The following is a 26,973-nucleotide window of genomic DNA, read 5'->3' as shown; positions in this document are numbered from 1 at the left end:
GGCTGTGACTTGGTATGGAGTAGACTGAGTCGTGACTGTGACATGGCATGGAGCAGGCTGAGGCATGGTTGTGACATGGCATGGAGCAGACTGAGGCATGGCTGTGACATGGCATGGAGCAGACTGAGGCGTGGCTGTGACATGGCAAGGAGCAGACTGAGGCATGGCTGTGACATGGCATGGAGCAGGCTCAGGCGTGGCTGTGACATGGCATGGAGCAGGCTCAGGCGTGGCTGTGACATGGCATGGAGCAGGCTCAGGTGTGGTTGTGACATGGCATGGAGCAGACTCAGGCGTGGCTGTGACAATTGCAAAATTAATTTTAACAAATCGTGCAGCCCTTATTTACATTATTTTTTTCTTAAAATGTTTGTACAGTTTCAAATATGTGGAACCATCATTTTTTTATTTCTGCTGAGCATCAAACTCTTTGAGGGCATTATCACAAGCAAGGTTTATATCACATCAGCTGTTTCTCTTTTAACGCTTCACAAACGCTTCCTGCAGAGCTTGGCACAATACCTTATGAATTTCTATACTTTCGTACCACCCTCCCTCCCAACCTCAATTTTCTATCTCTTGTCCTCTGTCAGCTCTCCATCTTGCTCTCTTCCTCTCTCTCTGGGGAGGCATTTCCAGCTTTCTGAATTATTCAGGGGGTCAAGGAGCACCTGAGGAGTTATCCACAGGCTTTTACGAGCTGTCCCATGAGATGGCCACCCCAGGGGAGAGGTCAGAGTGCTTGAGCACTACAGGCTCACGATGTGACTGGGGTTTGAATGTGGTTTTATAGGCCCACAGAGGTTGATGGTGATCAGTGGATGAACGAAAAGGTTACATATTTTCATTACACCTAAACTGTTAGGCACAAATCAGAGTATTGCCATAATTTGAACAATATTACAAGTCTTCTGAAGTCATACGATAATGTGAGAAAAAAAAAAGTTTATTCCCTAAAAATCTTCCTCTCTGCCAAAGCTCTGTACTCATCCGACGTTCAAAATTTGCACCTTAAAACTTGCTGTGCAAGGTTTGATGTAAATTATGTCTAAAATACATACATATTATAGTAGCATATAACTATAAAAGTATATTTATAATGTAAATATAATAAAACATTGTGGTTACAGTCACTTCGGTGTTTTTGTGTCACTTAAACCAGTGATAATATCCAAAATGTACAAGGCTTTGACGGAATTATGCAAACTGAGGTAAGAATGTCACCTAAGCAACATTTTGATAGTTCAGATATAAAAGTCGCTACTGTGATTTTTATCTTATGGACAAATGAAGAAAAGAGAAAACACTGAAATGTAATTACAATTATTTTTTTATTTTTTATTATTATTATTATTTTTTTTTTATATAGACCAATATATTGCATTTGTATTATGCAAAAAAGGGGTTTTCAAACTTTTTTATGTCACAGACCTCCAAATACTGTATGATCATACCATTGTGAGGGACGCCACTTCCAAATATATAAAGACATCTTTGCATTTTCATGAAGTACGACTCATTTTTACTGTGAGAAAATAAGTGTGATATTATAAAGACAGCATGTTAACTAAATTAAATAATTGGCTTTTATATCATACTAAACTCAAAATAAATTATTACTACTGTATATTATCGTCTTGGTTACTGTTGTAACCTCTGTTCCCTGATGGAGGGAACGAGACGTTGTGTCGATGTAGTGACACTATGAGTCGTGCTTGGGAGCCCCAAACACCTCTGATATTTGAGAAAAGGCCAATGAGAACTGGCGAGTGGAATTTGCATGCCACTCCCCCAGACATACGGGTATAAAAGGAGCCGGCTTGCAACCACTCATTCAGGTTTGTGCTGAGGAGCCGAGACAGAGTCCCGGCCATTTCAGCGGGTAGTTCAGTGTTGTGGCAAGAGGGACACAACGTCTCGTTCCTTCTATCAGGGAACAGAGGTTACAACAGTGACCAAGACATTCCCTATCTGTCACTCACTCGACGTTGTGTCGATGTAGTGACACTAGGGGTCCCTATACAAAACGGCACAACCAGCTGAACTGTGTTACGTGGATCAGCGGTGCAGGTGCAGGCAGGCCACTGCGTGCCTAGTAGCAAGTGCACTCGGCCCCAATGTAACCTTCCCAATGCCCCACGTATGTCGCATGGTCCCTTGTACCCGGGGGGGGGGGGGGAGACGTACTTACAATGGGAACAGGCCACACCAGCCGCTTTGGCAATTTCTCTTCTTTTTATCCCACGAAAATGAGAGTTCAGCTGTGGCCAGATGTATTCGCGTCTGGGAAGGCACAGAGACCACATCCTGCCTGAAGGGGAGGTTAACATGTGGAGAATACGTCACATGGACTTACCAACCAGGAAGTACCACATATGGAAAGAAGCCCCCGCGGTAGGTCCTACCCGGAGGGGAGGAACTCTACAAATGTGGCGACTGGTGGCAGAGCAGGCTCTGCCCAAGGGAAGACACGGGTTTGCTGTCAGGGAAACGGTACCGTGGAGAATACATCACATGGGGTTACCAACAGGCAACCAATACATATGGAGCACCTATCCCAGTACAGGGGCTGACCTGACAGGACATTCTAACGCAAGTACTGGGCCTGGAATCAAATTCCTCTGCCGAATTTGCCTGCCGCAGGGCTGAGGAGGAAAGACATCCAGGGTTCACCGGTCCCCGGAACTCACGTGGATGAAAAAAGTGCACATTATCCCCTCAGGGATGGGAAAAGCGCTGTGTGCAAGTGGTACATACGGCCAGCATACTTACCTGTTCGTACCTGCTAACACACGGGACAAAACTGGCTCAACCCAGAGATTATAAAATATCGCAACGGTATTGGGTGTTGCCCAGCCTGCTGCTCTACAGATGTCTGTTAGAGAGGTGCTGTTCGCCAGGGCCCAGGAGTATGCCACACTCCTAGTGGAGTGTGCTCATTCTCCCAGGGGGGACAGCACGTCTTGGGCCTGGTATGCCAAAGTGATGGCATCCACGATCCAGTGGGCAATCCTCTGTCTGAAGACAGCCTTCCCCTTCTGCTGTCCCCCAAAACAGACAAAGAGCTGATCAGAGTATCTAAAGCACTCCGTGTGGTCCAAGTAAACATGCAAAGCGCATACCGGACTCAGCAACAACAAGGCTGGGTCTGCCTCCTCCCGGGGCAGCGCTTGCAGGTTCACCACCTGATCCCTAAAATGGGTAGTGGGAACCTTGGGCACATAGCCCAGCCAGGGTCTCAGGATCACGTGAGAGTATGCCGGACTGAACTCTTGGCACGCATCGCTGACAGAGAATGTCTGCAGGTCCCCAACCCTCTTGATGGAAGTGAGCATAGTCAGGAGGACCATCTTCAGTGAGAGGGCCTTTAGCTCGACTCCAGGGGCTCAAACAGGGCTCTCTGTAGGCCCAGCAGGACCACAGTGAGATCCCAAGAGGAAACGAGGCGTGGCCTAGGAGGATTCAACCTCCTGGCGCCTCTAAGGAACCTGATGATCAGGTCGTGCTTCCCCAAGGACTTACCGTCCACCACATCATGGTGTGCCAAATCGTGCCCCTTCCCTGAGAAAGGAGGTCCTTTGTAAAGACGTGAGGCGACAGGGACAGACCAAAGGGGAGGACCTTGTACTGATATGCCTGGCCCTCAAAGACAAACCGAAGGAATGGTCTGTGTCGAGGCAAAATCGAGATATGAAAGTACGAGTCCTTCAGGAAGGGATGGAAGGTGTCAAATTCCTGAGGGAGGCTCTACGCTGAGGCCGAGCCGTTGGCTTAGGCTGTGGCGGACACCCTCGGTGATGAGCAGACAGGGTACTGGATCTCGACTGGCTGCAGGTGGCGGAGGAATCATTGCAGGGCAGGATGCGCCCCTGTCTTGTTCTTGACTGCCGAGAACTGCTGTGGCAAAGTCCTCGGCAGTGTCGCTGAACAGGCCACCTTGAGAGATGGGAGTGTCAAAAAGGCGGCGTCGCCCATCTCCACAGGTGGTGCTCCTGGACCACCACAGTGGACATGGCCTGCCTGAGAGCCCGCGCTGTGACCTTCGTCAGTCACCGAGCTCAGCTCCTGCATCACTCCCGTGTCAGGACTACACTCGTGCAGCTTTTTCAGTGCCTTGGCCTGGTGAACTTGCAGGAGGGCCATGGCATGCAGGGCGGAGAGTCTGTCCAGCGGCATTGCAAGCCTTGGCCATCAGGGACGACGTGGACTTACAGGCCTTGGATGGGAGCCTAGGGCGATTCTGCCAGGTGGCGGTGTTTTGCGGGCACAGGTGCACCGCAATTGCCTGCTCCACCTGAGGAACCTCTGTATACCCCCTGGCTGCCCCACCGTTGAGGGTAGTGAGAGCAGAGGAACTCAGAAGCTGGGTCCGGGCAGTAAAAGGTGCCTGCCATGACTTCATGAGTTCCTCATGCACCTCCAGGGAGAATGGAACTGGGGTGGAGTGCGGCTGTGAGTGGAGCCCAGGAACCAGTCATCGAGCCGCGAGGGCTCAGGGCAGGGTGGAGGGTTCCACTCGAGCCGATGCTCGCGACAGCATGGGCAAGCATGACCGCCAGCTCCTCATCGGCCTCAGACTGGGCGACCACACCCGAAGGTGGGAGCCCCGCCGAGTCCTCCATGTCTGACTGTAGCAGCCCGCTCTCCGATGCTGCAACTGAGAGCTCATCCTCCTCCCGAGCCCCGAATGAGACATTAAGCCCTGACCCATCCATGAACTCGACCGGTGGAAATGACAGTGCTGGGGAATGGGAGGTCTGTGGGGATTCGCCCGGCGGAAATGCTCCCATTAAAGCCCCCAAATCGCCCCCAGTGCTAACCCCCACCATGTGCATATAAGCAGAAGAACCAGGATGGGGAGCGGCTGGAGTGGATTTCTTTCTATGAAAGAAAGAAAGCCACGATCGCAACATTGCCATGGCCGTGCTCTCGCAGTGAGAACATGAGCCACCCACGAACGCTGTCTCAGCATGACTACGGGGGCAGCACGCTGTGTGACCTCACTCCCTGAGGACGAACCGGGGTTCGCCTCGGGCGGGGGGACATGAGACAGCTATCGTGGGGAGAGAGAGGGAGAGAGAGGACAACCGCACCCAGGAACTGCACATAAACGGAAAGGCATCTTTGAAAAGACGCTCTCCGTCAGTGCTCACCCTTTTAGAGAAAATATACTCTTTTATTTATCTTCAAGTGTGGCTGCTTATGTGCCTAGGGGCATTCTCTGCACTTATCTGTTGGAAAGGGAGAACCCGATGTAATGTGGCATATATCCAACAGCCGTTTTACACTTTCGCTTTCAGAGGTGAATGGAACGCTGGTGGATTTCTTCAACACTGCGTGGCTCTGAAGAACAAATCTGAATAAGTGGTTGCAAGCCGGCTCCTTTTATACCCATATGTCCGGAGGAGTGGCATGCAAATTCCACTCGCCAATTCTCATTGGCATTTTCTCAAATATCAGAGGTGTTTGGGGCTCCCAATCGCGACCCCTAGTGTCACTATATTGACACAACTTCGAATGAGTGACAGATAGAGAACTACAATTATCTTTCAAAATTTTAGAGTTTAGAGTTTTTAAAGTTTACAGTTTTTTTTTTATCATCATCATCTTTTTTTATGTTAGATTAAAAAAACATGAAGAGAAACATTAAATTCAAATATTTGTAGAGTGTTTGTATTGTGCTCTTCACAATAAATATCGTTTAAAAGCAGCTTTACAGAGAAAGCAGCCTTGTAAAACCCAGCGAGCAAGATAAAGGTTATAGAAATTTTGTTTTATCACAATATATACAGACTTGTTTTTATTTATTAATTTTAAAAACTATTGCTGTCAATAAAATAACCAATATTTATCTCATGATTTCTGAACAGTCTTTAGAAATCAGAATGAAACACTAATATTTTAAAACTTTTTTTTTTTTACACTCCCAACCCCACCTCAAAAAGTGGTCCCCCACCCCAGTTTGAAAACACCTGATGTACAAAATGGTCATCTCTTTCACCCAGTGTTCGAATTGAGGAGGGGTCCTTATCCCCCCATGAGAGTTAAGGGACCCCACATTAAGCCAAAATCATGTAATCTGGGTGGTCCCCTGGTGTTTCATTAAAACTACAATACTAGAAACACAAAACTAGATTTTCTTTTTTTTTTTTTTTTCAAATGCTTGCAGTGACAATGCGACATTGTCCATTTTCTGTCCCAGTTTTCATAAATAATCCAAACCATATTTTTAACATCATAAAATTCTAAACACATCCGAGTCCACCACACGCTGTATTCTGAAAGAATTTACAGATGGTGACTGAGTGACACTGGCACAGTGGATCCTCATTTTCACCTCACAATAGTGGTAAGACATAATTCCTCTTTGATTTATGATTGGTGGGACTCCTAAATAAACATTAAATAATCTTTTATCTTATAAATAATTAGACCATCGCTTGAGGTTAATTAATGAACACAGTTAATATGCACATAGATTGGCTGGTAACAGTTTTATCTAACACCATATGTTAGCTTACTATCAAACCATTATAAAGTTATTACATGGATACAATGTTCTTTGTCTATTTATTATGCTGTGCCCATGACGAGCAGTTCTCTCTCAATATCTTTAAATACACAAGCCATGCTAATAAATGATAGTGACGAAAGAGAAAACAATTCAACAAGGCGTAGCATAATGTAGAGAAATGAGCTTCGTCTTATGTATAACTCTACTACACAGTATGCATTTTAGCCATGGTGATCACTATATAAATTCTATAAATTATAATATATTATTGAGCCTAACATCTTACTCATGTCTTAAAACTCATTAAAACATCAAAATGAGTCATTTAAAAAACATATATGAATTTTAAAAGAATTGTATTATTTATTATATTTTATTATATTTTATATAACTATATATATATATATATATATATATATATATATATATATATATATATATATATACGCACTCACACTGAACACGGGAAAGGAGTTTGAAAATAGGGCTGTCACTATCGATTGTTTTGGTAATCGAGTAATCTAACAAGTACTCTGACGATTAATTGCGTAATCGTAAAAAATAACAATTAATGACTCAGACTGTAGATTTGTTGAGGTGAAGTCACATTTGGCCAAAATGCATTAATTAGCCTAAGGTTCTTTTTTTTAAATGTATTTTACGACTGAATATGTAATGTTTAATGTGTGTGTTCATGTATTTCATGTCTTTTATTTTGAAAAGTTTAGTTTTTGTTCCCTAGTCATGTGATGTCCTGTTTTCCCTCCATGTTCATGTGTCTTGTTTTTATTGGTTCATTGTTTAATTATCTTGATTAGAGTTCTGTTTGTTCATTGGTTTATGTTCTCCCATGTCCATGTATTTAAACCCTCATGTTTTCCATTGTCGGTTGTCAAGTATTGAATGTGATTGTAGATGTTTAAGTCAAGCCACGTTTATGTCAAGCCATGTTTAAATCAAGTCAAGTCATGTTCATGTTTATGTTTAGTTTAGTTCACTTGTAGTTAGGGTTTTGGATTTCACGTTTATTTAATAAATTGCACTTGGGTTCTCACTTCATCGTCATCATCATTGCCTATGCCAGCAGCAACGTTACAGAATACTTGACTGACTATGAACCCAGCAATCCAGCTCCTCCGCCTACGTCAGGGGAATCGTCCCCTGGAGGACTATGTGGAGGACTTTTGCGCTCTGGCCTACCTGGTGGATTTTAATGAGGTGGCCCACAAGGACTGTTTCCGATTTGGACTTTATGAGCCCATCTCTTCTCTGATGCCAGGCGGTAAGAGTACCCTCACCCTCGCTCAGTATATCGACCTTGCCCTGCAGATCACTGGTTCTACGTTCACTGTGGGGGAGGCGGATGCCAAGCCAGAGTTCCACATCATGGCCGCCGCCGAGCCAGAGTTCCACGTCATGGCCGCCGCCGAGCCAGAATTCCACGTCATGGCCACCGCCGAGCCAAAGTTTCACGTCATGGCCGCCAAGCCAGAGCTTCTCGTCATGGTCGCTGAGCTAGCATCATCTTTTGTTCCGTGCCTTGTCACAGTAACGCCTCAGCCTGCTCCATGCCATGTCACAGCAACGCCTCAGCCTGCTCCATGTCATGTCACAGCAACGCCTCAGCCTGCTCCATGTCATGTCAGAGCAACGCCTCAGCCTGCTCCATGTCATGTCAGAGCAACGCCTCAGCCTGCTCCATGTCATGTCAGAGCAACGCCTCAGCCTGCTCCATGTCATGTCAGAGCCAACGCCTCAGCCTGCTCCATGTCATGTCAGAGCCACATCTGAGCCGTCGGACCTGCTCCATGGTTCCCACGCTCAGAGCAACGCCTCAGCCTGCTCCATGTGCATGGCAAGGGAGCTTTAACCCTCCGACCCTCCTGGACCCTCCGAGCCCTGGACTCCGCCTTGTCATGTCAGTCCCCAGCAACGCCTCAGCTCTGCGTTCCATGGCTCCACTGTGGTCCTTCAGCCTGTCAGCATTGCTGGGGTCCTTCAGCCCTCCAGCTCCTCCATGGTCATGTCAGAGTCACCTGGCTCCGCCTTGGCTCTCATGATCATGTCACAGCAGCGCCTCAGCCTGCTCCGATCTGTCATGCTCCACCAGCAACCGCCTTCAGCCTACGGCTCCACCTTGGTCCATCAGTCCCACCAGCTATGCCTCAGACTGCTCCGATGCCACAGCTCCACCTAGCTCATCCGAGCCTCCAACGCCGTCTTGGTCCCCATGCCTCTGGCTCCACTAGCCCTACAAGTCTTCGAGCTAGTCTCCGGTACCATGGTCCATGATGTCGCCCTTCAGTCTCTCACGGCTCCGCTTTCCGTGACTCCACCCTTCAAGTCTCTCACTGCTGCACCGGCCACAGGGCCACCCTTTGAGCCTCTCCGAGCCCCACCTTCCATGGACCCTGCCCTGGTCCCATGCCCTGCGCCATGCTCCGCGCTTGAAGACATTGCTCAAGCTCCCTACAGAACTTTCGAACTATATCATGTTTATTGTGTGTGTTCATATTTTGGGGCGTCGCCCCTAGTGGGGGATATGTAATGTTTAATGTGTGTGTTCATGTATTTCATGTCTTTTATTTTGAAAAGTTTAGTTCCTGTTCCCTAGTCATGTGATGTCTTGTTTTCCCTCCATGTTCATGTGTCTTGTTTTCATTGGTTCATTGTTTAATTATCTTGTTTAGAGTTCTGTTTGTTCATTGGTTTATGTTCTCCCATGTCCATGTATTTAAACCCTCATGTTTTCCATTGTCAGTTGTCAAGTATTGAATGTGATTTGTAGATGTTTAAGTCAAGCCACGTTTATGTCAAGCCATGTTTAAGTCAAGTCAAGTCATGTTCATGTTTATGTTTAGTTTAGTTCACGTGTAGTTAGGGTTTTGGATTTCACGTTTATTTAATAAATTGCACTTGGGTTCTCACTTCATCGTCATCGTCATTGCCTATGCCAGCAGCAACGTTACAGAATAACAACAACAAAACAATTGTGCAAACAAAATCTAAAGCCAACAGACACCCAAAGCAGATATATAATACAAAACATTTATATAATTCAAGCTGACAGAGATTGGCTTCTCCAGGTGTGCCCAACTTTTTAAATGCAAGATCTACTTTTTTCTTTAACTAGTTCAAAATGATGTACACATTTTAGTTTAGAACTCAAATATTGGAAAACAGGCCATGGAAATAAAATATTTCAATAAAAATAAATATTTTCAGAGACAATTTTTGCCCACCAAACATGTTTATTAAGGATAAGTTATATATGTGGTTAAACTATTTTATATAGAAATAAAAGCCATTTTATTTGTTTGTTGTTTTTTGCATGCAAAATGGACTACAATATTCACAGTATTCACGTGAGATAAATGTTTTCACTCTTACATTGAGCTGCAGCAGTTGTGCGCATTGTTGCGCATGTGCTACATGCAGATCGCAAAAGCTTGTTGCTTGCCACTTACCATTTAAAATGCCCTTCAGCATCTGGACATTCAGTTCCTTACTGAGTAAATACATAATAATTTCACATGTGGAGGTAAGCCAAAGTTTTATATTGCATCAGTGGGGCACGAGACACACAGCTGTGGCTCGTGTAGAGCTTTGACTAACAGCATACAGGCATTCAGTAAATAAAGTTATTTCCCACATTCAGTTTTACCTGAAATAATGGCCATAAACTATAAAATATTTATCGGAAGTGGGGTGTTGTGATCTATTTTTTTTTAAACAATCATCACAAAATATCATTTACATGAGGAGAAAGATCGCATTACATTCAAATGGTAATTAATTTACTCAGAACAGAACTCAAACGATAATTTGCTGAAAATAACCTTCTTAGATGTCTGTTTTTAGCCAAATTTATTGAAAAGAAAGGGTTTGAGCATCCATCACTGCGTGTGGCAATTAAATCCGACAGATGTCTTTATCAAGACATTATTTTATGTTGCTTCATAAAAACCTATATTGCAAACGATCGTGTTGATAAAAAGGTTAGAATGCATTCCAATGTGTTTTTTGCTGAGTTCAGTGATGAAGGGCTCAACTTCTCTCGCGCATCTGGATAGGCAGCACTGCAATCGCATGCAGATGAGTTTACCGGGTGTGTGTCCAGCGGGTCTGTGAAAACTGCATGCCATCTTTTCAAGTGCTGTTGCATTGTTGAAGTAATGTTTTTTAGATCCAGCATTGTTTTTCAAATCTAAAGCGAAGCACAGCTGACACCTCTTGACGTTATGTGTTCGCACCCTCGTCTGTGGACTGCACCACTTCTGCTTTATTTTCGATTTGTCGATTTGGCAATTTTGTCATGAAGGAATTGTTTTGAATCGAGTAATCGATTTAAACCGAGTAATCGTGACAGCCTTATTTGAAAAGCTTAAAAACCTTTCCAGTTGTCTTAATAGTCGCTTCCCTAGCTATCTTACAGAGCCATTCACTATAAGCCAACCTGGTTGCCTCACTATTGCATGAAACGGTCAATTACAGTAGATCTAGCAAACTATTCGTACCATTAAACACATCCAATGACTTTGGTGGACTTTTGGTGGTCAAGGAATCCTTGGCTTTCCACTGTATGAAGGTGGGTAAGGATCAACATTTTCAAGTTGTTTGACTGTAGGCTGCCCATGGGCTCCTAATAAGAGGCCTGAGGTGGGCTAATGTCGCTTATGTTTTCTGAAAAGCAGAACCTAAATCACCATCTATTTTCAGTGACTCGTCAAAGACCGGGCCTGACTAGTCTGGCACCTCTCTATAAGACAATGCTTCAAGTGTTGACCGAATCCACAGTTCTGCTCTACCTGTGATGTGTCTGGGCACAGTGTCAGTGACGATTCAGAAAATGAGACACTTTGAGGCCACATGGATACATCATTAATGTGTATCATTGCTGAGCAAGTCAGATGGCTGACTTTAAAGTGCATTGCAGCATGGTTTAATATTACATTGTTATGGGTACTACCGAGACCAATGACTGAGATTAACCACCAAATTTTAGGCAAGCTTCAGAGACAGAGTGTGAAGTATCTCAAATGTTTTCTTTCTCGTTGAGCAAATCAATAACAAAATCTTCACCACTGCTGCAGCTTGTAGAGAAATCAGTTTTCTTATTTCGATCTACTTGTAAAGTACTTCTTCTACTCATCTGTCATAGGCAGAGGGCAGACCAGCTGAAAGGTGCATTGAGCCACCTACCGTACCAGTGTAAAATTGCTTGTCAATTAGCGCCACCTATTGTAAAGTCATGAATGTCCTAATGGTGGTCATTCGCATCGCTTTCTATGTGCAAGGGCCATTCGTTGGCGATTCGCTTCTTATAATCACGTCAAAAAAACTCCCAGTGAGGGGCAGTTCTGTAGATGGAAACACCTTGTTGATGAGAGAGGTCATCAGAGAATGGCCAGACTGGTTCGAGCTGACAAAATCTACGGTAACTCAGATAACCGCTCTGTACAATTGTGGTGAGAAGAATAGCATCTCAGAATTCTATTCTGAGATGCGAGTTGGCGCTGTTTTGGCGGCATGAGGGGGACCTACACAATATTAGGCAGGTGGTTTTAATGTTGTGGCTGATCGGTGTATTCCAGTCTTTCTCCACTGTAGTTTCCCTCAACAGCCCTGCAGTCTCGGGGGAAAACCATCCATTACAGTCCAGAGAGAGTGCTCGTGCTGTTAAACAGCAGCCGCTTGGACGTGCATAACAAAACACAGCAAAAGTCGATGGCAGCTAAATAACATTGCCAGATAATAATATGTCTCTGGTTAATTGCTTTGCTTAAAAACAGCAAACACAAAACAGGTTAAGCTGGTGGCATAGATGTTTCTTGTTTACAGGTGTAAGAGGCTGCAGCATTACTATGGTTATCACTTGTTAACCTGTTTGGTTAACTATTACCTTACAATACACAGTAAACTTTATATAAGATTTAATAAGACTAGTTGTAAATGTTATTTCACTGTAAATTACTGCAAGAAAAAATAAAATAAAATAAGGGTAACACTTTACAATAAGGTTCAGTTCATTAACATTAGTTAATGCATTAGGTATCCTGAACAAACAATTAACAATATACATTTGTATGGCATTTATTAATCTTTGTTAATGTTAGTTAATACAAATACAATTGTGCATTGTTAGTTGATGCTCCTTCATAGTGCATTAAGTAATGTTAACAAATAAAAAATGTATTAAAAAAATTCATAAGTATTTTGAAATTAACATTAACCAAGATTAATAAATGCTGTAAAAGTATTGATCAATGTTAGTTCATGTTAACTAATGTTAATAAATAGAACCTTATTGCAAAGTGTTACCAAAAGAAGTAAAAAGTATTAATTACCTTATAATTCATGGTACAATTCTATATTATATCAACATAATCTCATGAGAATTTGTATGTATTCATACGCGAAAGTGCATTTTTTTCTTACAATATTAACGTACAATATTGATGAACATACAGCATCTAAAATTTAATCATTTTATGTATTAACTCCTTCAGTTATGCACAGATGTTTATGTATACTTATTGAATGGATGAATATTGAATTCTTTGCACAATGAGATTAATTACATGTTAAATGCCATCACATTTATTTAACGCAGTCGACCTAATATAACTTTATAATTCATTCGGTTCTGTGTTATTTCTGGTGCCCTATTCAACTTTGTATAGGATTATATTACTTTAATCAAGACTAAACTTTAAAATGATTAAATGAATAAAATTTCTGTAATTGTTTAATATTTCATTAAGCATTTTTTTTTTTTAAATTATTATTATTATTTAGTTTGTAATGGCACACAAAATGAGTTTTCAGAATATTCCCAGATAATAAATAATTGAATAAAGTACACAGAAGCACCATGAATCAATCATAAAGGTAATTTTATTTGTTTGCTAAAATCTAAATCTTCATATAGCTTTGTGTAAGGAAACAGACCCAAATTTAAGCATTTTGTTCAACGATCTCCATGTCTATCCACTGTATTGCCCGCAGCAAATGTCAACCTGCATTGGTTATGTTTACATAATTCAAAAATTGCTGCCTCAAGAGGCGTTACAACACAGGTTTTACGACAGTGATGTTTGAATACTCATTGGCTCTCACGTGTCCCGTGATCAATTCCAACATGCCATATTCCGTGATGTGTATGTTTGAATGAAATATGACAGTGCCTTTACAGAGTGCATCAGGAGAAGATTTCCAGAAACTAATAATTTTAATTCCGCTCTCTACCTCACACTAAGCTATTATATGCCATCAGGAAGCACATCGGATGCAGTGCATCATCCTTTGGACTACTTTTTACTGAATTTTGCCATTGTTTTCAGAATAAATTATAGTGATTTAATGTATCTGCCTATGAAGTTTTTTATATGAATAATAAATGTTTATGGTTAGGTTTAGGGGTAGAGTGGGATTAAATTAGGGTGGCTGAAAAATCTATATAAATTAATCTACTGTAAGACAACATGAATCTTACTGTTACGTCTTTTTATACTGTTGAAACGTGGTTATGTTTAGGGGTTGGGTACAGATCTAAAATATCTATGAAACAGTAAAAATGCACAAATATATTTATTTAGTATAAATACATAATAGATAATTTACCCAAATACAATTTTAATGGATTTGTGTATTCGATATATATTTTAATGGATTTGTAAATATTTCCATTTCTAAAGCTGTAAATACATACAAAATACATTTTAGATGCTTTTAAAATGTCCATATTGCACTTTTAGTGTCTATCCAGGCTGATTATGTTTAACAAGACAATTCATGTCCTTTTACAATAAAATATTGTTAAAATTATGTTTCTTTGTGAGTTAAATGTATGAATCGACTTGTAATTTACGGTGAAAAACACCTTTAAAAAACAACGACGAAAAAACTATGCAACATCACATTTGATTATATTTTATTTAAATTATGTTTAAATTATTTTTCTCGTGTCATGACATTCCTCGTGTTATATTGTCCCTGTATTTTTACAGAGAATTTACGATTGAGAATCTACATGCTTTCGCCTTATTTCACTTTGCCGCAGTAAAGTATGCACATTCTGTTCAGGGTTACATTTACATTTTTCATCCTATTTTACAGTGCAGGACAGATTAACACCCATCTTTCAAAAGAAGTTGTAGAGACTGGGTCAATTCTTTCCATCACTGGGTTGCCTTAATGGGCCAACTATGAATTTTAATCACTGGTAAATAAAGTGAGACTTTTAAAAGTCAAAGATCTCTCTCCTTTTCTGCTATCTCCATCTATCTTTCCCACACTCACTCTTTCTATCACCTCAGTCAATGCTTCTACATCTCATATCAGAAGTTTTTGTCTATAACCGATCCTGTTATTGCAAGCTTCACTACAGAGTTCCACACAATTTGTTCATGTTATCTGAGAAGAAAAGTAAAACTGTACCAATGCAAAAAAGATAATGATATTACTTAGTCACTATTCTTGCCATTTAAATACCATACCAGACAATATTCATAGTCTGCTATAAAGTAGACTTGTCTAGGCAGAGCCTAGTTAAGCACCAAATACCAATCAAAGTTTATATTGCTTAAAAAACTGAGCACTTCACATCACAAATCCAAATCAGCAAACAAATTCTAAGCCTACTATATCTTGTTTACTCAAGATACCCTTGAAGTTAAACTCATGCACATCTGTACAGACCAGTGATGGCTTCAGTTTTTGAATTTTGGTTTAAGCCTAAGCTCAGCAAAGCTTACCTTCTGGTCGTGGCTGTAGGCCAATGCCCAATCCTCTTGTGTGTGATGGAAGAGAAGACTTAAGACGTAGAAACTCAAGCGGTATTTCTGGTAACTGGCACCTTCATCTGAACTGATGAGAACACTGCTTTCAAACTCTGGGTCAGTCAGCACCATTATCTAACAAAGATAGAAAAAAAGATGTCTTATAGAACTGTCTTACAGAACAAAAGGATGATTTTAACCCTCTCAGTTAATGGAACGTGGCCTTGAAAACCACAGAATTCCAGAACTAAACCAGTCTTTGTCCTTCGATATAACCAATTTGCTACACTTAAAAATTAGACTAATAAGGGAGCACGAGACTTGGAAACTTTCTCTGGAATGATCCCTTTGTATTCTCTTTTTAGTTGGACACAAACTAATATGTTTTTCTTATCTCTTCAAAAGTCAATTTTACAGTTTTATAATGCATATACATATATTTTGAACTTTAACACTATCAAAAGACTCAATTGTATCATCATTTTGCACTTCACAAAGCAGTCTATTTCTGATACTAAAAATGGACAAATTAATCTTACACAAATTATTATAGCCTGATGTAACCTTTAACATACTGTATGTGTGATGACTTGTAATCGCTTCTATAACTGATGATTCTGATTTTTAATCTTGTATTATCCATGTTGAAATAGTTTGTCAAATATTATTCAAAGCAGATTGATCATGTTTGATATGAAACATGTTGTCTTTCCATGAGGAAAACAATGGGTGAATTAATTTTATCGTTATAATCTGTTGTATTTAAGAAATAAAGTTAATGACTAAAACATTGCCTTTTTCGAGCACAAAAGAGAATCTTCACACACATAAAGATCTCATAAATCACCTTTTATGAAGGTGGAGAGAATGGACCACATGCCACTTCTGATTGGTTTAGAGCCTTTTCAGGGTTGGACTGAACAGAGAGGGTTAAAAGGCCATGCCTCTCACTCTCTCTTCCATTCTTCCTTCCGTCCTCTCTTCCACGCTCTTCAGTGCTCACCTGCTCTTCTCCAAAATATAACCTCTCTCTCTTCGGAGCTCAGAGTTGTATTGGAACTTCCAGACCATTGAGCCCAACAAAGTCTTCCTTGAACTGAACCAAGCCAAAGGACTTCAAAGAATTCCACACGCCAAGCAATGCAACACAATACACAACTCCAGACTTCCGCTAAAGTTGCTGGTGTCTCTTTAATATAGAATTTGAGTAACCTGATCTCAAATCACGGTGTACTAAATGAAGTATTGGTGGTTTTAAGGCAAGGTCTGTAGACTCCATAACGTTCATTATCCTGTTACAGTTTATTTCCATTCATGCTCTGTCAAAACTAATTCATTAACATGTTTGTCTGATGTTGTATGTTTTGAACTTAAATTTTAAGATCAAGCTACCTGCTCAAGCAATATTTCAACATATTTGTGATATTATTTGGCCATGAGAATTATATTACTTTAAAGAGTTAACCGATACATCACAACTCAGCGCTGGCTGCAGGTTGCTCAAACGTAAACATTAATTCTTTCAATATTCCATGAATTAAGTATAAGTCCATTATTGAGCTAAATTACATATTTAATGGTGGAGAATTTTAATCAGATTTCCAATCTGCTCATTTGTCATTTATCCTGCATTTACAGTATTTCCCTCAATTATTTTGGTAGTCGAATGCAGCCAAGATTCTTAAACTAATTATTTACATATAAAATCCTACATATTATTGGTGAAGATATGCAGGCAGTTTAACTTAAATTGTGAGCATATTGCAAATCACTTAGTATTTGTGCTGTATTTTATATTTTCCTTACAAGCAATTAAAGAACCCATGAAATGTCATCATAAGCGCAGTTTTCTTTCCTGTGTTAACTTAAGGCCCCGGCACACTTCATAAGAATTAACAGATGTGCCATTAGAACAAAATCTGGCCAAAATAAAAGTGTTTTTGAGTTTGTTTCAGAGGTTTGTCACAGCTCGCCAATGCGAACTTTTAGGAAAAATGTGTAACGGCTGGTAAACACCTTCTTACTGCCATTGGACCAAGCTATTGGTAGGTGTGATCTGGAGCACCACCTACTCTGTGGCAGACAACTAATTCCCATCCAGTCAGTCAAGATCAGTGAACATGAACACACCGCCATGCAGAATTATTAGCGAGCTGGCACAAATACATGTACATTAAATACATCTTTATAATTGTTTACCTAGAGACATTTACCAAGAACATGTCATGCATTTTTATTTTTTTTATTTTTTATTTTTATTAGTCTAAAAAAGGAATCAAATCTACTCAAATACTCTTAAGTGCCCATTCACATTCACATTCACATTGCTATTGGCAGCCGAAAGCCATTCACACACACCCAAAGTTAAATATACCTATCACCATTGTTTTGTCTGTATTCTGCCCATTAACACTCTTATATATATATACACTACCGGTCAAAAGTTTTGAACTTCAATTGTCACTCAACCATATACACAAGTGCAACAGTGGGTGAAAGTCTTGGGTGCAGTTCTGAGCAACATAGCAGTGTATATATATAACATAGCAATATATATACAGTGCATCCGGAAAGTATTCACAGCGCTTCACTTTTTCCACATTTTGTTATGTTACAGCCTTATTCCAAAATGGATTAAATTCATTATTTTCCTCAAAATTCTACAAACAATACTCCATAATGACAACATGAAAGAAGTTTGTTTGAAATCTTTGCAAATTTATTAAAAATAAAAAACGAAAAAAATGTACATAAGTATTCACAGCCTTTGCCATGACACTCAGAATTGAGCTCAGGTGCATCCTGTTTCCACTGATCATCCTTGAGATGATTCTACAACTTGATTGGAGTCCACCTGTGGTAAATTCAGTGGATTGGACATGATTTGGAAAGCCACACACCTGTCTATATAAGGTCAAACAGTTAACAGTGCATGTCAGAGAACAAACCAAGCCATGAAGGCCAAGGAATTGTCTGTAGACCTCAGAGACAGGACTGTATCGAGGCACAGATCTGGGGAAGGGTACAGAAAAATTTCTGCAGCATTGAAGGTCCCAATGAGCACAGTGGCCTCCATCATCCGTAAATGGAAGAAGTATGGAACCACCAGGACTCTTCCTAGAGCTGGCTGCCTGGCCAAACTGAGCAATCGGGGGAGAAGGGCCTTAGTCAGGGAGGTGACCAAGAACCCAATGGTCACTCTGACAGAGCTCCAGCATTTCTCTGTGGAGAGAGAACCTTCCAGAAGAACAACCATCTCTGCAGCACTCCACCAATCAGGCCTGTATGGTAGAGTGGCCAGACGGAAGCCACTCCTCAGTAAAAGGCACATGACAGCCCACCTGGAGTTTTCCAAGAGGCACCTGAAGGACTCCCAGACCATGAGAAACAAAGATTGAACTCTTTGGCCTGAATGGCAAGCGTCAAGTCTGGAGGAAACCAGGCACCGCTCATCACCTGGCCAATACCATCCCTACAGGGAAGCATGGTGGTGGCAGCATCTTGCTGTGGGGATGTTTTTCAGTGGCAGGAACTAGGAAACTAGTCAGGTTCGAGGGAAAGATGAATGCAGCAATGTACAGAGACATCCTTGATGAAAACCTGCTCCAGAGCACTCTGGACCTCAGACTGGGGCGAAGGTTCATCTTCCAACAGGACAACGACCCTAAGCACACAGCCAAGATAACAAAGGAGTGGCTACGGGACAACTCTGTGAATGTCCTTGAGTGGCCCAGCCAGAGCCCAGACTTTAACCCGATTGAACATCTCTGGAGAGATCTGAAAATGGCTGTGCACTGACGCTCCCCATCCAACCTGATGGAGCTTGAGAGGTCCTGCAAAGAAGAATGGGAGAAACTGCCCAAAAATAGGTGTGCCAAGCTCGTAGCATCATATTCAAAAAGACTTGAGGCTGTAATTGGTGCCAAAGGTGCTTCAACAAAGTATTGAGCAAAGGCTGTGAATGTACATGTGATTTTTTTTTTCTTTTTTTTTTTTTTCGTTTTTTATTTTTAATAATTTTGCAAAGATTTCAAACAAACTTCTTTCACGTTGTCATTATGAGGTATTGTTTGTAGAATTTTGAGGAAAATAATGAATTTAATCCATTTTGGAATAAGGCTGTAACATAACAAAATGTGGAAAAAGTGAAGCGCTGTGAATACTTTCCGGATGCACTGTATATATATATATATATATATATATATATATATATATATATATATATATATATATATATATTATTATTACATATATTATTTTACATATTTTATTTTACATATATTCTTTTACTGATCTCATGTGGATTCTGCTCATAGAATGATCATAATGATTGATAACACATTTTAATGTCATATTAGTTGATGTTTTGTGGTCTTGAGCATCCTCATATTTAAATGCTCCTGTAAATGCCTCCCCCAGCAGCATTGCCGGTGTCTGAAAGTTCGCTAACTGTTTGTCGTTGCTTAGCTGTTTTGAACTTTTTGTTGGCTCTGAGCGACGAACAAAGAAGCACTTTACCGTGAGTGTGACTTTAGGCCTATTTCCTATTTGAAACAGAAAGTTGGGGCAGGACATATCAAGGGCTCATCCCTTTTTGTTTCAATTAGCCCATAGTCTTTCGTTTATGCCCCAGTTGTGAACCATGGCTTACTACTTGCTAGTCAGATGCACGTGGTATTAGTGGGGGAGACATTCTTATTCTAGAAAATATTTGATTGGACAAAAATATGTATATGCCCTCAAGTCCAAGATGAGTCATTATTATTTTGGTCTACTTTCCCAGAAAATGAATACTGTACATTTCAATTCCATATGTCTGCTAAAAGTAAATGTGGTCAACTTTTAGGAGTACACTAGCATATAGATGACCTCAAAGCTAACATACATGGACTAAAAGCCAAAATAAAATAAAAAGTGAACTGGCATCCTTTGTGCATTTTCCTAAAATGTTTTGTTCTGTTATTTAATAGAGTTTTTACATTTCACATCAATAGTCTGTCACAAACTGTTCTGTGTTTTCCCCTGTCTTCTAGACTCTTTATTCATCATTGTGTTCAGCTGTTTTGTATTTGCCTTCATTTGTGCCCCTATTTATACTTTCATGTTTAATTGTTCCTTGTCTAGTCCATAGTAGCAGTGAAGCTAACTTGCCCCTTTGTTTTTTTGTTTTTTTTTGTTTTTTTTTCTCCTCCCCAAGCCTTGTGCTCTCCTGGTTCATTGCGTGACATAGTCATTCATAATTGTATATAGTTTTATTGCTTCAGTGCTTATCGAAGCTAAAAACAGTTGCAGACATTTTCATTTATGGACCGTTACTGCTTGCAAATATGTGAGTTATGTGTCTTTGATGTCTTTTTCTTTAAGTGGTAGCTACAGTAATAGGCCCCACAGCATTTCACTGAATAAGTGAGAAAGAGGCTTCACTCGATAGACTAATATAAGTGGGCTAAAGCTGACATCTAGGCTCTGAAACAAAGGACGAGACCCCCCACTTTATTCTCGTTCTCTTCATCGCCTCCATACAGCCTCAGTGTAAATGGCTGTTTTCTTCCCTCAACTGGATTTGAATTGGAAAAACCGTGATGCATTTTTCACTGACAAAAATCCCACCCCTCTCTCCACGAGCTTTAAGTACGAATCCTCCAGGGCAGTCATTTAGATAAATTGTTTTTCATTAAGCGCCAATAAACAGCCAGCCGAATCACAGCCAGGATTTTGTTGGCCTGGGCATCCAATTTTTACTGTTCATTATCATTACAAGAAGATGGAAAGAGCCCCCCTGTGTCTGCTGGTGTCTTTGGGCTTGTCAGAAGCAATTCATAGACTTTAAGGTCTAATCATTTTCCATAATGTTGTATTCTGTAACAGCATTTGTTATGAAAGGGAAATTACTTCTCATCTTGCACTTCTTACGTCTCAGTTAGTCTCACTTTCTGAAAGTGGAACGTCCTGTTTAATAAAATGAATTTGACTGTTTTAGTTAGGGCTGGCAGTTTAATGCATTAATTTAGTGTGCTTAATTATGTAAAAAAGAATGTGTTTTAAAAAAAAGATAAAATTGAATCATCGGGAATAGACACTACATCCTAAAAATGTGGCATTTATGGCAAGAGACACTGAAAATCAAAGACACGACACAACCAAATTGAGATACTCCAAAAGTGTCTTACGCATCTTGAAATCAAGATTGCCAAGGAGACTGCTGTCAAGATTGAAAGTGAAAAAGGAATTACATTTTGGTCTGTTCTCACCCAAAACTGACTGGATCACTTCAGAAGATATTGATTAAACCACTGGAGTTGTATGGATTAATTTTATGCTGCTTTTATGTGATATTTGGACCTTCTGACTTCTGGTTATCATTCACTTGCATTGCATGGACCTACAAAGCTGGATTCTTCTAAAATCCTTCATTTGTGTTCTGCAAAAAAAGTCAGGTGTTAATACCAGGTGTAAACAGGTCTTGCGGGTCATGTCTGAGCTGTACAGCCGGAAAACACAAATTTAAGGTCAGGCAGATACTGAGGGAGCATTAATGCATAATTAAGTTGTCAAGCCACAAGCACATGACAACTGTGAACAAATGTTTCTCTGCTGCACAAAGGAGTGAGAAGAGCTGCAAAGTATAATCAATAAAAGGGTTAAGGGATCTCTGTTATCTGTTGACACCCAGACTGCCAGCAACCCACAAACTCATCTACATGCAGCGCACAGTTAATGGCCCACACGTACATTCTGACTGTTTAAAGTGATTGGTGCTAGCGCTGGCTGAGCAAGGTAAACAGCAGGAAAAGGACACATGGTCTGAAATTAGTCATGTCATGTCTGATCAACTGCATTTTATAAGAAACAGAGTGGCAGGAATTTAAACAGGCAAATTGTTTTGGCAATCTTTGCATCAGCATGTAATCTCGGCTCCATCGTGATCACTAAAAGAGCCTCTGAATTTACACAAAGCACTTGGGATTCTTGACAAGTCCCCATTTAAGAGCTCAGGCAGAGCGGCAGAAATGTCATGCCCATCTCTCAAATGGAAAAGTGTTGCGCTAAAGGTTAGGCCTAAACTTAGCCCTATTTGAAAATAGCTAGGGCATCTGCCAGAGCCAATCCTTTTTTCTGGACAGAGGAAGTATGTGTTTGACCACAAATGCGCTGATTTACTAAGATCCCAAATTGAGGGTGCTAATTTGGTTGGGTAATCTTACAAATTGTGAGAAGGCTTTGTGGGCATATTGCAGGTGGGTGATTCTCATGAAACCTGCCAAAAAACAAAAAAAAACAAAAAAAATGTCCTGGTCCTTATATTTTTCATAAACAAAATGAAGCCTATTTTAGGGTCATTAAGGTTTTTTTAAATTGTGATATTATTTTCCTTGAAAGTTACGCACATTTTACCCTCCAGTTCTCATTACCACAAAGCAAAAGAAAAAAAGATGGTCATTATGATATTCTCATTTCAGCAACTGGAAAATATATAGATAATAATAATAAAACGTCTTGGTTGAGAAAATGTCAACACCACATGTCTGCAAATTCTAGGCAAAGGGTGACTACTTTGAAGATGATAAATTATAACCCAGTTTTGATTTATTTTTGGATTTTGTTTAGTCACAACATAATTCCCATAGTTCCATTTATGTTATTCCATAGTTTTGATAACTACTATTATTCTAAAATGTGAAAAAAATAAAATAAAAATAAAAATAAAAAAAATATTATAATATAGAATGAGTAAATGTTCCAAAACTTTTGACCAGTAGTGTGTATATATATATATATATATATATATATATATATATATATATATATATATATAGTGTGTGTGTGTGTGTGTGTGTGTGTGTGTGTGTGTGTGTGTATACACCGGTCAGCCACAACATTAAAACCACCTGCCTAATATTGTGTAGGTCCTCCTCGTGGCGCCAAAACAGCACCAACCCGCATCTCAGAATAGCATTCTGAGATGCTATTCTTCTCAGCACAATTGTAGAGAGTGGTTATCTGAGTTACTGTAGACTTTGTCATTTCGAAGCAGTCTGGCCATTCTCTGTTGACCTCTCTCATCAACAAGGCGTTTCCGTCCACAGAACTGCTGCTCACTGGATGTTTGCATCCAAATTATGTATTTATAAAGTTATGCGCTAAGCTATAATAAAATTACAATGACAATCGTCAATATATGGTCACATTTCAGCACTCACACAGGGACAGCAACTCTTAAGAAGCACTTAAAGTGCATTGCTGCAAAGTGCATTTTTGGGAAACGCACGTGAAAAAGGAAAGAATGTTCGTAACTTTGCACTTGAAGAAAACTCTTAAGAGCAAAGATTGATCGTTATCGGGAAATGCAGCCCTGATGCATGACAGTAAATAAAGTTAAACAGCTATAGCTTGAATGTTCATCACTGCTTGGTAGTCGAGACAAACGAAGGTAATCGCACACACACACACACACACACACACACACACACACACACACAATTACACAGTTGTGTCTCTCTGCTCTGATATGCCATTTTAAGCTGTTAATTCAACTGTATTTCCCAGCTATAGTAGTATAGTAGTAGTCTGATCAATCATGGAGTGAGAGACAGTGCCGATGACTTCAAAGAAACCGCTCGCTGACTGACGTGCTCTGACTCAATGCACGTCAAACTTAACTGGCTCATAACACATAAAAATGGTCTTTTGTCTAAAACCAAAGCCCTTCTAAGTGGAGCCTACATGAACTATGTGTGGAGTTTACTATGATAAAATTGCTGTTTTATTGGAGAAGACACATAAAATTTTGCGACAAGTAGGTCAGTTTACGGCTCTCCCTATTCATTTATATGGTTTCCGCAAACAGTGATTTACTGTTGTAATGCTAGTTGACCATTACACTCTCTCCTATGATAGAACCGATGAGGTTGTTATACTGATATATATATATATATATATATATATATATATATATATATATATATATATATATATATACAGGTGCATCTCAATAAATTAGAATGTCGTGGAAAAGTTCATTTATTTCAGTAATTCAACTCAAATTGTGAAACTCGTGTATTAAATAAATTCAATGCACACAGACTGAAGTAGTTTAAGTCTTTGGTTCTTTTAATTGTGATGATTTTGGCTCACATTTTACAAAAACCCACCAATTCACTATCTCAACAAATTAGAATACATCATAAGGCCAATAAAAAAAAACATTTTTAGTGAATTGTTGGGCTTCTGGAAAGTATGTTCATTTACTGTATATGTACTCAATACTTGGTAGGGGCTCCTTTTGCTTTAATTACTGCCTCAATTTGGCGTGGCATGGAGGTGATCAGTTTGTGGCACTGCTGAGGTGGTATGGAAGCCCAGGTTTCTTTGACGGTGGCCTTCAGCTCATCTGCATTTTTTGGTCTCTTGTTTCTCATTTTCCTCTTGACAATACCCCATAGATTCTCTATGGGGTTCAGGTCTGGTGAGTTTGCTGGCCAGTCAAGCACACCAACACCATGGTCATTTAACCAACTTTTGGTGCTTTTGGCAGAGTGGGCATGTGCCAAATCCTGCTGGAAAATGAAATCAGCATCTTTAAAAAGCTGGTCAGCAGAAGGAAGCATGAAGTGCTCCAAAATTTCTTGGTAAACGGGTGCAGTGACTTTGGTTTTCAAAAAACACAATGGACCAACACCAGCAAATGACATTGCACCCCAAATCATCACAGACTGTGGAAACTTAACACTGGACTTCAAGCAACTTGGGCTATGAGCTTCTCCACCCTTCCTCCAGACTCTAGGACCTTGGTTTCCAAATGAAATACAAAACTTGCTCTCATCTGAAAAGAGGACTTTGGACCACTGGGCAACAGTCCAGTTCTTCTTCTCCTTAGCCCAGGTAAGACGCCTCTGACGTTGTCTGTGGTTCAGGAGTGGCTTAACAAGAGGAATACGACAACTGTAGCCAAATTCCTTGACACGTCTGTGTGTGGTGGCTCTTGATGCCTTGACCCCAGCCTCAGTCCATTCCTTGTGAAGTTCACCCAAATTCTTGAATCAATTTTGCTTGACAATCCTCATAAAGCTGTGGTTCTCTTGGTTGGTTGTGCGTCTTTTTCTTCAACACTTTTTCCTTCCACTCAACTTTCTGTTAACATGCTTGGATACAGCACTCTGTGAACAGCCAGCTTCTTTGGCAATGAATGTTTGTGGCTTACCCTCCTTGTGAAGGGTGTCAACGATTGTCTTCTGGACAGCTGTCAGATCAGCAGTCTTCCCCATGATTGTGTAGCCTAGTGAACCAAACTGAGAGACCATTTTGAAGGCTCAGGAAACCTTTGCAGGTGTTTTGAGTTGATTAACTGATGGGCATGTCAACATATTCTAATTTTTTGAGATAGTGAATTGGTGGGTTTTTGTTAAATGTGAGCCAAAATCATCACAATTAAAAGAACCAAAGACTTAAATTATTTCAGTCTGTGTGCACTGAATTTATTTAATACACGAGTTTCACAATTTGAGTTGAATTACTGAAATAAATGAACTTTTCCACGACATTCTAATTTATTGAGATGCACCTGTATATATATATATATATATATATATATATATATATATATATATATATATATATATATATATATTAGAAATTCATAAATCACAAAGAATAAAATGTGGTATTATTTATTTGCTTAAGTCAATACACTATGAATTCATACCAAAAAAGAAATTTGAATTTAATAGCATAAACTAAAGAGAGCCACCAGTTAAAAATCAACTTTGAAATGTAATAAATGTTCACATTTTCAAATTTATTAAAAAGCAAATAGTCAGAGTTATAATATGGGATATATTTAAGGTTTGGATACAACAGAAAGTTCAGGTATGTATATGTAACTTATTACCCCTTCTCAATTTCTCTGTTTTGCCACAATGACAGCAGCCATGGTGCACAACATGAATTGGATTAATACCTGCCTCTAAGTTATACTTATTTGCACAGGCATGATAAATCACTTTGTGGGTACTATTTAACCCATTTGCATTCACACAGGCCTAGTTAACACTTTTTCAGTTCTAACACCACAAAAACTGACATGACTTGGTATTTTACGCATCTAAACAATGCAATCAGCTTGAAAAGTTTGTGGATTTAAAGCCAAAAAGGTGTTATCATGACTCATTAATGTTGTGTGTTTCCATTCAACAGTTACAAATACATTTCCGCACAACAAAAACAGAAGTAAACAAATAGCTTGCCCTTTACAAAGGAGACCTATTCTGCAGAGAAATTGGACTCATGGGACTTATGAGAATGTCTGAGGGCAAATGGGGTCAAAAGTGTAAGAGCTGGTTGAAGGACTGATATGATGTAGGCTTCCAACTGTGCTCACTGTAGCCCATGAAGTCTCATGATGCCTTTGTGACATGGGGAGACCAAAAGCTATCATTATTGTTTTAAAGATTTGTAAGGAAAATATACTATAGAACCTCTTTGAACGTGTAATTTCTATTGGCAAACACACATTGTTCAGACAGTTCAGAGAGTATCATTTAACTGAGTTTGGCAGAGAAGCTGATAAACCTTTAGGCTCTTTACAGGTCATACACAAGTTTAAATAAATACTAACCATAGAGCATTTCTTACCACCACCAGCTGTGTATTGACAAGCTGTTTGGTTTTAATTTACTGTAT

General features: G+C 40.0%; 1 protein-coding gene across 1 annotated transcript in view; it reads right to left on the bottom strand.

Annotated features, from left to right (window-relative positions):
• LOC127445306 (VPS10 domain-containing receptor SorCS3-like) overlaps positions 1–26,973 on the bottom strand; it is a 424,873-nt gene that overhangs the window by 139,821 nt on the left and 258,079 nt on the right. The window contains exon 4 of the mRNA XM_051705291.1: positions 15,271–15,429. Coding sequence (XP_051561251.1) covers positions 15,271–15,429 — 159 coding nt within the window. The remainder of the gene's footprint in view (positions 1–15,270; positions 15,430–26,973) is intronic.

This window comes from Myxocyprinus asiaticus, chromosome 8, assembly GCF_019703515.2.
Source record: "Myxocyprinus asiaticus isolate MX2 ecotype Aquarium Trade chromosome 8, UBuf_Myxa_2, whole genome shotgun sequence".
Lineage (NCBI taxonomy): Eukaryota > Metazoa > Chordata > Actinopteri > Cypriniformes > Catostomidae > Myxocyprinus > Myxocyprinus asiaticus.
The sequence above is the reverse complement of the archived record's forward strand: the minus strand, read 5'-3'. Positions and strand labels throughout refer to the sequence as shown.